This window comes from Kogia breviceps, chromosome 13 (genome assembly GCF_026419965.1).
Source record: "Kogia breviceps isolate mKogBre1 chromosome 13, mKogBre1 haplotype 1, whole genome shotgun sequence".
In the NCBI taxonomy this organism is placed as follows: domain Eukaryota; kingdom Metazoa; phylum Chordata; class Mammalia; order Artiodactyla; family Physeteridae; genus Kogia; species Kogia breviceps.
In genome coordinates, this window is record NC_081322.1 from 89247391 (window position 1) to 89259482 (window position 12092).

Below are 12092 nucleotides of genomic sequence, written 5' to 3' on the forward strand. Positions count from 1 at the left end.
AGCACAGGTCAGTCAGTCACTGATTCGATCCCCCACTAGGTGGAGGCACCATGAGGCCAGGGCTGCAACGTCTTATATGTTTTGGACCTACAATGCCCGTTAAAGAGCTGCACACATAGGAGGTTCTCAGTCAACTTGCAGAGTGAATCAGCTGTTGGGTTTTCAGCGTGATTCTCAGGTTTTGTTCTCAGGGTTTTTCCTCCCTAGCAGTAGAATGAGGACAGTAACACATGTCCACCTGGATTTTCACAAGTATCAACTGCAGGCAGCTGCTGAGAGCATCTGCAGAGAACAGGGCACTGTATCAGCGCTGGGCATCTTTATCAGAACTTCTGTCCAGCCCTCAGCACAGGCACCTGGGTCAGACGAAGTGCTCACTGACCGACCACATGCTGACAGACTACATTTCTTCCTCGTCAGCTTGACCTTCTGCATAGCTGATGGTTTATTTATAGTTTTATTTTGTATACAGAAATTTTATTTTCACATTGAAGCAACATCGTTTCTAAGCAACACTTGGTTCCTATTATATATATATTTTTGAGGCACTTCCACAACCCGGTTCTCTTTGCCAAACCAGAACACCAGAGGTGAGTATGTCGTGCTGAGAGGATTCCTGACCCCCACGGGTTTGCCAGTTTATGCTCCTCTTCCTAAACGACTCCGGGAGTTTACTGCCTCGCCTTGACAAGGACAATAAATGGAAGGAGACAAGGAGCTGAATAATAAACTTGGCATTTCGATGAATAAAGACGTACTAGGTATAAAGGTGAATACTCTTCTGAGTTTCTATTCTTGCCCACTTTGGTTTTTTAAGTGCCTGAGACCCAGGAAAATGACTTATCTCAGTGAACTTATGCTTCATATCTGTCAGCATGAGGTTTAAAGCAAGCCCTCCTCCACAATTTAATTAATAGTTGTATTTGTTTGAAAGATATGTTTTACCCTCAGAAACCTAACCTAGTTCTTAAAATTCTGATTTAGTGATATCATAACAGAAACTTTTTAAACAAGTAATTCCCTGTTGCTTTCATGTCTATTTCTGAGCTTTGCCTAAAGCCCTCTTAATTGTTGCAGAACCCATGCCTGTATCTAATATCATGGCAGCCAGGACAAAGAAACTCAAGATGAAAAATGAGACATTGTTCCAATTGATTTGACTTCGTTAGAAAAAAACACATCAAAACCTCCATAGGTGCCAGCCTTGTGGCACAGGCAAGGGCAATGTCAAAAGAAATCTCTAGGCTGTGTCATCAGCTCCCACCCCTCCCCCCAAATACCACAATGTCTTTTTTTTTTTTTTTACTTAAACATGCTTCACAGTTTGGTCATCTATAGATTCAACCACGTACTCTGGACACCGGGATGAAGAGAATAAGATGTGATTGTTGAAACACAAAACACATTACAGAACCGTCCACAGATGACTTGGAAACCTGAAGATGACATGATGCAGGACCCGAGAAAAGGACACGATTTTCAGGGTCCTCTGGCTTTCGGGACGAATCTGTATCAAACCCCGAGCTGCAGAGATATTGCATCAGGCACTTCACTACTGAGCACCGTTTCAGACTGGTCCAAGTAGATTGTGTTGCTGCCTTTTTTTTTTTTATTATTCCCTTTTTGTCAATTCTACACTGATTTCAAATACACGAACAATCTACACTACATGGTGGTATTTGTGTGGCTCTGGGTCAAGGCAAAATAAACCCGATCAACACCAGCCTAGGGTGGGGCTGGGCAGGTTCTGTACTTGAGGCTTCTGAGGTGCCATAGCGAGCGACACGGGCTGAGAAGCCCTCCCCACCCGGAGCACCCCTGTGGGCACCCAGGTTGACTACCCCAAACCCTGCGCAGAGCGTGGAACAAAATTAGTTAGAAATTCAATGGGGGCAAAGTTTAGTCCCTGTTGAGGACCCGAGGAGCGGTCCAGTTATCAGTATGTCCCAACAATAACGTTCGGTTTTAGGAAAACCGGACCAGCTTTCAACTTTAACTCCCTGACGTGGGTCTCCGGGTGACCGTGCATGTGACAATAGGAAAGGGCTCGGGATGGCCCCAAGACCCGCAGCATCCTCCAGGGCGCGGCGGGGACCTGGGTACCTGCGCGCTCAGAGGCGAGGGCATTTACCTCGAGTCGGCTAAGACTGGAGCTCTTGGAGCGCGACTTCTTGCGCAGGTACACGGAGAAGAACCTGCGCACGGTGAACTTCTTCATGCTCAGCTCCATCGCCCGGCGCCCAGCCGCGAGGAGCCGCAGGGCCGGAGGACGCGCATCCCCGGCGCATCCCAGGCGCGCGGGGTTAAGTCCGCCTGCGGGAGCGAGCGGCCGGGAAGCCCGGCGCAGCGGCCATCGGCACGGGGCGCGGGCTGCGGGCACAAAGGGCAGGCCGAGCCGGCCACGGCGGCCGGGGGCCCAGCGCTCCCTCCTCCTCCTCCTCCTCCTCCTCCTCCTGCCTGCGAGGACCAGCCCCGGGCAGCCCCGCCCAGGCCCGCCCCCAGCCACTACTGCCAATCAGCACCTGCCGCCCCGCCCGGCCCTCCGCCACTACCGCCAATCAGAGTCCGCCGCCCCAGGCTCTCCCTCCTCCTCCTCCTCCTCCTCAGGCCCAGGGAGGAGCAGGCCCCCGCCACTACCGCCAATCGGAGCCCACCGGCGCGCCCAGCCACGCCCACCTCCTCCTTCTCAGCCACTACCACCAATCAGAGCCCACCGCCCTACAGCCCCAGGCTCTCACTTTTCCTCCCCCCCCCCCCCCAGCCTCCAAGTACTCGCTCTCTGAGGCTCTGCCCCGCCCACTGCCCCCTCCGCCAATCGGCGCCCTCGGAGGCACATGCCTGATGAGCCCGCGGACGACTGCTGCGCCGCGCGGGGCGGGCGGTGAGGCGGCTCAGCTGCGCCTGTCGCTTGCTCTCTGTTCTACTTCGTTGGCCTGTTGGGCTTTTTTCTAGCTTGGGGTGTCATGTTTTCTTTCCTTAAAGCACGCATATACAGACTTTGGAATCATGCTCTTCTGTGCCGGACAAAACTTTAATTGCTGATTAGCAAACACTTCTAGAACATGGAACAAAAGGGTGGAGGGGTGCACCATGAGCCTGCACACGTGCGCTCTGCACCTCTCCTCGCCCCTTGGCCCCTGCGGCCCTCTTCTTGAGCCCGTCCCCGCGGCCTGGGCGCCCGACCTGGGGGTCTGCCAATCCTTGCCCGGGTGATGAATGGATCCCCACGCAGCCCGGGACGCCGGCAGCCAGCTGGGGAAGCCTCCCAGGGCAGTGTTTGGAGAACAAAGACACATCCGTTCTCCATGACCTCCGACTCCATGTATAGAAAATTATCTAAACGGATGACTTATCAGGGCCTAAACACAGAGTGTCCTGAGTCAGGGCTCTCAGAAACCAGCTGCAGGGCTGCAGGGGATTTGCCTTAAAGGGGAACACCCTTTGTTTTTCTTTTTTTCCTACAAGTGCTCACCAGAGGGCTGTAGGCAGTTCCAGATTTGTGAGCTTAGGACTCTGCAGCCTTTTCTGTTTTCCTCTTGTGCATTGTCCGCGTATTTTTATGTTTAAAACAGGGCCAAACAATCTCATTAGCATACCGCCACCACCCCCTGAAAAGTCCAGAAGCATTCTTGCACCCGCTGCTGTGTGCCAAGTACTGCTTTGCTAGGCAGATTGTGAAAAATCTACACGTCATATCATCCCTTGGCTTAATCAAGGGTCGCATTAATACTTGTGTCAGGCTATCTTTTGCTAAAGTGAGTAAAGACAACGGATGCTCCCGGACAAGAACTGGTCAGTTCATGCTGCATCTGGGTCAAGAGGTGAGGTCAGATAGTCTCCCTGGGGTTTAACGGTGCTAAGCACAGTTTAGCATCAAGATGTTGGCACTGCCATTGCCTCGCTTGATGAGCCTGAGCACACTTGCACGTCGTGTGTTCCCACTACGCATCCCTAAGCTGAAAATATGCCCCAATCCGGTTCCTGCTTCCCGCAAGGATTCTTCTGCTGGAGGGCCATTATCCCTACGCTGGGAATGAGCTTCTTACCACCCTGGGTCTCCCGCCACCACCACTCAGGTATCCCAGCTCTAAGCAAACAAAGACAGGCCAGGGCTGTGCCATGTTGCTTCTCTGGAAAAGACAGCAGCTGGCGGACCTTAGACATCGGTCTGGTCACCTGCTCCAAGAATGAGGAAGAAGCCGGCTGTGGGTAGATGGTACAACTAGTCAGAGACAGGAGTATGGTTTGTCAATGATGCTAGCTCAGGGGCACCCTGCTCAGAGCAATAGCCTTGGGGCAGGGGCTTCCCTGGTGGCGCAGTGGTTGAGGGTCTGCCTGCCGGTGCCGGGGACACGGGTCCGTGCCCCAGTCCAGGGGGATCCCGCGCGTCCGGAGCCTGTGCTCCACAGCAGGAGAGGCCACAGCAGTGAGAGGCCAGCGTAGTGGAGTCGGGCGGGGGGGGGGGGGGAATAGCCTTGGGGCAGGCTTGTGTTTTAACATAAGGCTTGTATTTTACCAACAAGAGCATTTTGAGACTTCCCTGATGGTCCAGTGGTTACGACTCCACACTCCCAATGCAGGGGGCCTGGGTTTGATCCCTGGTCAGGGAACTAGATCCCACATGCCACAACTAAGAGCCCATATGCTGCAACGAAGACCCGGCGCAGCCAAATAAGTAAATAAATATATATATATATATTTTTTAAAGAGCATTTTGACCTGGTGTAACAGGACTGGAAAGGCAGTGTCTTATGGGACATCCACGATCCCTCACAGCTGAGTGCTACAAAGTGGCTCTATTGAACTTGGACTTCTCAAAAGAAAAAAAAAAGCAGCTTCCATATTTCAACTGAGAAATTCATTTCATTGCTAGAACAAGTCTGTTTGCGCTTCTGCCAGTAAAACAGAGGTATATCAAAGTTTCTGGCAATCATCTACCACCAAACTCTTCAGACCACCAAATCTGGGGTAGGTACCAGGGCCCACTTTAACCTGGGTCCAAATGATCCCTAGCAAATTTGGGGAAAGAAAAAGTGAGCTTAATAAAGGCTGGGCTGGTGCCCAGATGATGGGGTGGGGAGGCTTGGAGAGAAGACCAAGAGCTCAGCAGAGCCCTGATTATCTTGAGTTTCTCCCTGACTTAAGCACCATCAGTCTGGGACTGAATTCCATGGCTCATGCTGCTTCCAAGAGAGGACCAGACTCGCTGGTGTGCATTCGATTCAGTTGAACACACGATTACGGGGCTCCTCTGAGCACCTGGCCCCAGGGGAAACGCACGTGATTATGACGCAGCTTCTGACCTCCAGAAGTTCCCGGCCGTGTGTTAGAGAAGGAAGGTGAATAGACAAATCGGATGCAGGTTTTACATAACGTGAAAGAAACATGTGAGAAAATGCTACAAGAACGGAGATAAATGAGGAGTGAATCCTAACTGGAGAAGCCAAGGAGGCGGCATTTGGGGTGAGCTCTGCGGACAAGGACGCGTGTCCTGGACAGACAGAGGGGGCGGGGTCCCCAGCTGCGGAAGAACAGGATTATTGAGAACTTGGAACAAACAGAATTTCATGATTGGTTAAAGGCAAGTAGAGTTCCTACCAAGTCCCCGATACACAAGAGGTTAACGATTTCAGAATTCCAAGGATGATAACCGAGAGACTTGCAAAGCCCTGGAGCTGCCCCTTCTCTGAGAACACAGGACGCCCTGGGCAGGAAGGGGACGGAGGCTTTTGTCAGCAAGGTGACTGGCACATTCTGTGCCATTCCACCTTCCCTTCCGTCCACCCAAAGGACTTTCCTGGGTTGGGGGGATGCCCCCTTCTTTATTTCAAGCCTGACCATGGCAGCTGTGATGTGCTGGGGCCTGGCTTCTAAAGGAGGCAGCAGGCTGGCCACGGCCCCGGGGAGGCACCAGGAGGGACTGCTCACGGAGTGGCCTGCGTTCCCAGGGCTTGTGGGGAAGAGGATATATCAATGTCTCCGACCGATGAGACGTGGCCGTACAGGAGAGGGGCACGTTTGGAGGTCCCTGAGGCCCTGCCCAGCATCAGGCCCAAGGCTGAGGGAAGAATTCTAAGTAACCCCCCAAATGAAAGGCCGCTGTCCTGTAAGTGGGCTGCAGCTGGGGAGGGAGGGCACGGGGGGAGGGTCTCCAGCCAGAATCACCTCGGAAGAAGACGAGACAGCTGACAATGAGAGAAGGGGGTCACAGCTGGGCCAGGAGCGATTTAAGTACGACGTCTTCATCTCTCCTCTCCTCTCCTCCCGATCTGACCCTGAAAAGGATGCTGCAGTCTTCCTGTGTGATGGAAATTCAAGCTGGGCAAAGAGAATGTCTGAGTTTGATCAGTCCTAGGACTGGAAACACCAACTTCCTGATCAAGTTTAAAACCTAAAGTGAATGCAGTTGGTCTCTTGTTCAAGAGAGGGAAGGAAAGCCGTCAAAATTGCCAGGGTCCTTTCATTGTCCACTCTTCCGACAAAGAGTGAAAGGTGTGTGATGATCCAAGCACAAGCCAGGTTTGTGCAACAAACCAGTTACAAGGGAAGTGGTCAGTGCGGAGTCGAGAATGCCGTCCAGGGTTGCAACTTGGAGATTCAAATTTAACCCTCGGCTTCCCTGGTGGCGCAGTGGTTGGGAGTCCGCCTGCCGATGCAGGGGACGCGGGTTCGTGTCCCGGTCCGGGAGGATCCCACGTGGCGCGGAGCGGCTGGGCCCGTGAGCCACGGCCGCCGAGCCTGCGCGTCCGGAGCCTGTGCTCCGCAACGGGAGAGGCCACAACAGCGAGAGGCCCGCGTACCGCAACAAAAAAACCCAATAAAACAAATTTAACCCTCAAGGGCCATGGAGGTCAGACGCCCAGCCACGCAGGGTATGGAGGCAGGGAAGGGAAAGAGGTCTCCCCTTAGACACTGTGAGCACAGCCAGCCCTGACACAGGCTTGTGGACCTAATTCACTTTCCATGTAACCAAAAACAACAACGAAAACTCAAGTTGAGATGGTTCTGAGCCCAGGTGCCCAGCAGAAACACACAGAAATGCTCTCTAGAGAAATCCACACTAAACCCAGGATTCAAAGAATTCCTTGCACACAGTTGCCAGGAGCACAAGCTCACAGCCACTGAACACACAGTTCACAAGGACACGGGGTATCGGCAAAGCCAGCCAGACGACTGACTACAGAATCAGCCGTGTGCACTTCAGCTGCTGGACTTCGCAGACGTCGAATGTAAAATTATCAAATCTAATATGTTTAAGGAAATAAAAGGAAGAAATGAAAATGTGATTAACAAACAAGAGACTGTAAAAATGAATAAAATACTTCTGGAAATGAAACGATGTAGTCCTGGACACGGAACAGATGTAGCTGAACATAAATGTCCTCTCTGTTAAAGAGCAAATACGATGAAGCTGTGGCTCTGGGAGCGATATCTAAAAACGCGCAGAGCTAAGAAGCATCGCATCGTGGAATGTAGCTCAGAAAGTGAAACATCTTGAATTAAATTTCTACCCACTGTTCCGATTATGACTTCACCTTTGCCAAAATCCTCCGAGCCTTTAGAACCGGGGGTGACTTGGTCAAGGGGACATTTGGGGTTCTCAGGAAGGATGCTGCTGGCACCTAGCGGGCAGAGGCCAGGGGTGCTGTGCCACAGTGCACGGGGCATCCCCACCGAGAACGATCCCGTCCCAAACGCGTCAGCGCTGAGCCCCAGAAAGCCCGCTCTGTGTGATGAAGGGGAGCGGGGAGGGGGGAAAACCTGTCTACTTTGCTCACAAGGCTGTCACCTACAAAACTGGCAACTCCACCCAGCAAGCCAGTATGAGGAAGTGCTCTGTAACTTGTAAAGTGCTCAACAAAGATGCTACTTGTTAAAATCCTGGAGTTTCACACAGAAAAATCAATGACACGCCTGCGACAGGAGTAGATCCCCCTTTTCTAGAATTTTAACCTGAAAGCTCTCTCCGTTAAACTCTGTTGTCCTGGGCAGGGCACGGCCAGTCACCCCACCGCCTGCACCAGAAGATAAGAACTACCACCCCCTCTGTCACTCCTTCATTCCATATGTGTAATGACCCAGACTTGTGATACTTTCTCAGCAGCGTTCCTGTCTCCCTTCCTTCCAGCCCCACAATCACTAACCGTTCGTACAGGAATATAGTAACTCCTGACTCAGTGCTGCCCGCCCCCCAAACCCATCTGCAACCCCACTACCAAAGCAATCTGTTTAGAAGCAAATAGCACGCCATAGCTCCAGCGTCTGCAGGAATGAAGTGCGACCCCAGAGGCAGGAGGCCGTGTTCTCCTCCATCACGGCGCCCTCTCCTTCGGTGCCCGCTGCGCGGACACCTGTGTCAGCAGGAACGTCCAGCCTCCACTGCGCTGTGGCCACTGCCTGGACGTTCTTCCCACCTGCTTTCCCACCTTCTTCAAGATTCGCTATTGTTGCTGGGAAGCCTAATGGAATCCCCGCACCCGCAGGCTGTGCTACGGAGTCCCCCCCCGGGGTCCTTGTTTTACTTACTGTGCTGGGTCACGACTCCTGGCTTCTGTCTGTCTCTTACCCACCTGGAAACACTCCGGATGGCCACTGTCTGCAGCAAGCACTCTGTGCGTGCCGGCTTAAAGGGATTCTGTGATGACTGCTATCAGAGGTTTGTCGGTTATGAAGATCTGGGCCTACATGATTATTCCATCTCTGTAACACACTGGGAACTCTATGAAACAGACACAGTGAACCCCATCTTATGAGGTGGAGAAACTGAGGCCCAGGGAGGTGAACCAACCATCTAAACTGACACAACAAGAGAAGAATTCAGACAAGGTCTGCACGTCCAGGACCTCACAGATTCACAGTGTATCAAGCAGTAGTGGCTGGGCATCAAAAGAAAGCACACGGGGCTTCCCTGGTGGCGCAGTGGTTGAGAGTCCGCCTGCCAGTGCAAGGGACACGGGTTCGTGCCCCGGTCCGGGAAGATCCCACGTGCCGCGGAGCGGCTGGGCCCGTGAGCCGTGGCCGCTGAGCCTGCGCGTCCGGAGCCTGCGCTCCACGACTGGAGAGGCCACAACAGTGAGAGAGGCCCGCGTACCGCCACCCCCCCCAAAAAAAAGCACAAGACGGGGTGGCAACCAAGGGGTGACAGGGTGACAGGCTGGGGTCCTCATTTCCCTAGACAACTGCACTTGCCCAGGAAATGCCACTGGGGCCAAGAGTCTGCCATCAGAGCACCGCACAGACAGAAGTCCAGGTGGCAGCCTCCAGCGGCTTCATTATGGCCTCGGGGACAGACAGCATGAGTGCCTTTGGCCGCAGGGCGCTGTGCTCCGGGAGCAGAAAGGCTAGGTTTCCTTGTGAAGACTTAGTTTACTCAGAATGCAGCGGAGGGACACCAAGGCGAGGCTTCTGACTACGCGTCCGTGCCGCGGTAGGACATTTGAAAACATTCAGGCAGGTGCTCTCACTTGGTCTTTTCTAATTATCCGCGTTTTAAAGGGGGGAGGGGCAAAACCCCACATTCTGTCCCCGGGAGGCGACAGCATCCGTAGGACTCTGCCGGGTTTGAGCTTCACTATTGTTTACATGTTGTTACAGGTTGGGTTGTGTCCCCTCTAAAAGCATGTTAGAACCCTGACCCCCAGGACCTCAGAATGTGGCCTTATTTGAAAATAGGGTCATTGCAGACATAGTAAGATGAGGTCACACTGGAGCAGGGCGGGCATTATCCAGTGGTGTCCTCATACGAAGGCCACGTGAAGGCAGAGACCGTGGAGGAGGCCACATGGACGGAGGCAGAGAAGGGAGAGATGTAGCCATGGCCAGAAGCTAAAGAGGCGGGAAAGATTCCCCTATGGGTTTCAGAGGACCAGGGGCCTCCTGATGCCTTGATCTTGGACTTCTGGCCTTCAGAATGATGAGACAATAAATTTCTGTTGTTTTAAGCCACCCTGTTGGTGGGGCTTTGTGCTGGCAGCCCTTTGTTATGGCGACGAACACACTTCTCATCCCACAAATGTGCAGTGAACCTTCATGACAAAGATGGTCAGTAGGAAGGCTCACGACTGAACGGAGAATCTGGAATAACAGTGTGTGAGGAAACTGACCTGTGAATAGAGAAATAAGGGCTCTTTCTTGTCAACCGGAGCCTATACATAAATTAGAGAGGAACTTTAAAAGGAAGGGAGTTAGCCGGAAAGAGGAAACAGGTTAAAACTATAGCAGGAAGGATTTTTGTAACTTAAAAAGAAAGAAAAAAAAAAAAAAACTCTTATAATAGAAAAGTCTCTCAAGACCTGGAATTGGGTACAAAGGAGAATGTGAAATCCTTGCCAGAATTTTTTTTAGCAGGAAATGTTAATCTTTTAAAAAATACTTTATAGACATCTACAGCCTTTCAGGCACTAGATATTCATATTAGGGATGGGAACTAGATAAGCACATTAAAAAATACTCAGGGAGGGCTTCCCTGGTGGCTCAGTGGTTAAGAATCCTCCTGCCAATGCAGGAAACACGGGTTCGAGCCCTGGTGCAGGAAGATTCCCACATGCCGCGGAGTAACTAAGCGCGTGTGCCACAACGACTGAGCCTGCGCTCTAGAGCCCACGAGCCACAACTACTGAGCCCGCGCGCCTAGAGCCCGTGCTCCGCGACAAGAGAAGCCACCGCAGTGAGAAGCTCACACACAGCAACGAAGACCCAACGCAGCCATAAATAAATGAATGAATGAATTTAAAAAAATACTCAGGGACACTAAAAACAAAACAATAGGGGTTTAGGCTCCATGGCGTGAAGTGTCCTGTGGTCCATCCCTCATCACCCTCATGAGAAGGCCCCAGGACCAGGCTGGGGCAGGGTGAGGGCGTTCTTGGCAAAACAGCGGGTTACGTATGTAGAGGCAGATCTCCTGAGATACGTAAAACAGAGGGAAAATCCTCTCTCTCTTTTTTCAAGCATGGCTGAGCCAATAGTAAGGGGGCGAAACCAAACTTAGGCAACGGATGAGGATGAGAAGATGTTCTCCCAAAGGTAAGCAGCGCTCTGAGCAGCATCTGTCCGGTTCGCCCGTGTCAATCCCTGTGATGCAGACCCAGGCCTTATCGGGGTCTGGGGGATGGGCGGGCTGGGGGAGAACTGGAGAAAGCCGGGGGCCCACGCACGGTGGGAGGGCAGGTCAGACCCACCCGAAAGTCAGGACCCTGGTGGGGCAGACCCTAAGGTAAGCTGGGAAATCCTCTCCCGGCAGGAGGAGAGCTGCTTATGCAGGTACGAACACTGGAAGGAGAAAGAGAATTCTCCTCTGATGTGGCTGCGCCGGCTCCTGTTCATGCCAGTGGAGGCCAGAATTCACACTCTGAAAAACTCCAAGCCAGATATTTACTTTGTAAAGATCCAAGCTTATAGCAGCCCGAGGGCCACATGGAAGCAAATGTCAGTACTCTGGAGGGGTCTCAAAGTTTAACCACGGAGAAAATTATCAGGAATATGGGCTCACAATCATGAATCGCTAAATACACGAGGAGGTAAGCCACCGGGAGCAAGAGTGAGTAGAAATAGCAAGTTGCAGAAGCAGACGTGTGAAGACTGCAGAGGCTGAAACTTCCATATAAATAATATAAAATACATTTGCTTAATATGTTTAAAGAACAGAAAGGGGGCCTGTAGGCATTACAAGGAAATTAGAGGTTATAAAATGGTCCAGCAGATTTGTAAACAGAAGTAGAACTTTGAAATCGTAATGATGTAAATTTTAAAATAGGTAGATTAAATAGCACTTTAGACAAAGTCCAAGAAAGAGTTGATAAAGGAGAAGTTAGATCTGCTGAACACTGACAGAATGCACACCAGAAAGACACTTCCCGATCAAGAACGTGAGAAAGTTCACTACCAATGAAAACATATGGGGAGAGCTAAACACTCATGGACTGCGTAAAAAGAAATAAAAATCAAGTTAGAAATGAAACTTTGATTGAAAAAACAGCATATGCATAAGGAGGGTGATCAGAGTTACAATCTTCTCACGTCCTTGTATTTTTTCTGGAAGTCAATAAAGATGCAGGTTACTTTTAGACTAAGTTAAACATACATGCTAAAAT

General features: G+C 51.7%; 1 protein-coding gene across 7 annotated transcripts in view; it reads right to left on the reverse strand.

Annotated features, from left to right (window-relative positions):
• Positions 1-12092, reverse strand: part of RPS6KA2 (ribosomal protein S6 kinase A2) — a 348075-nt gene that overhangs the window by 149640 nt on the left and 186343 nt on the right. Inside the window, exon 1 of one of the 7 annotated variants that reach the window (XM_059082892.2) lies at positions 2132-2449. The exons of 5 other annotated variants lie outside the window; for them this stretch is intronic. In XM_059082892.2, coding sequence (XP_058938875.1) covers positions 2132-2230 — 99 coding nt within the window. In that variant the 5' untranslated portion in view covers positions 2231-2449. Of the gene's footprint in view, positions 1-2131; positions 2450-12092 lie in introns of those variants that run through there. One more of the 7 variants, XM_067011140.1, reaches the window with a different exon arrangement.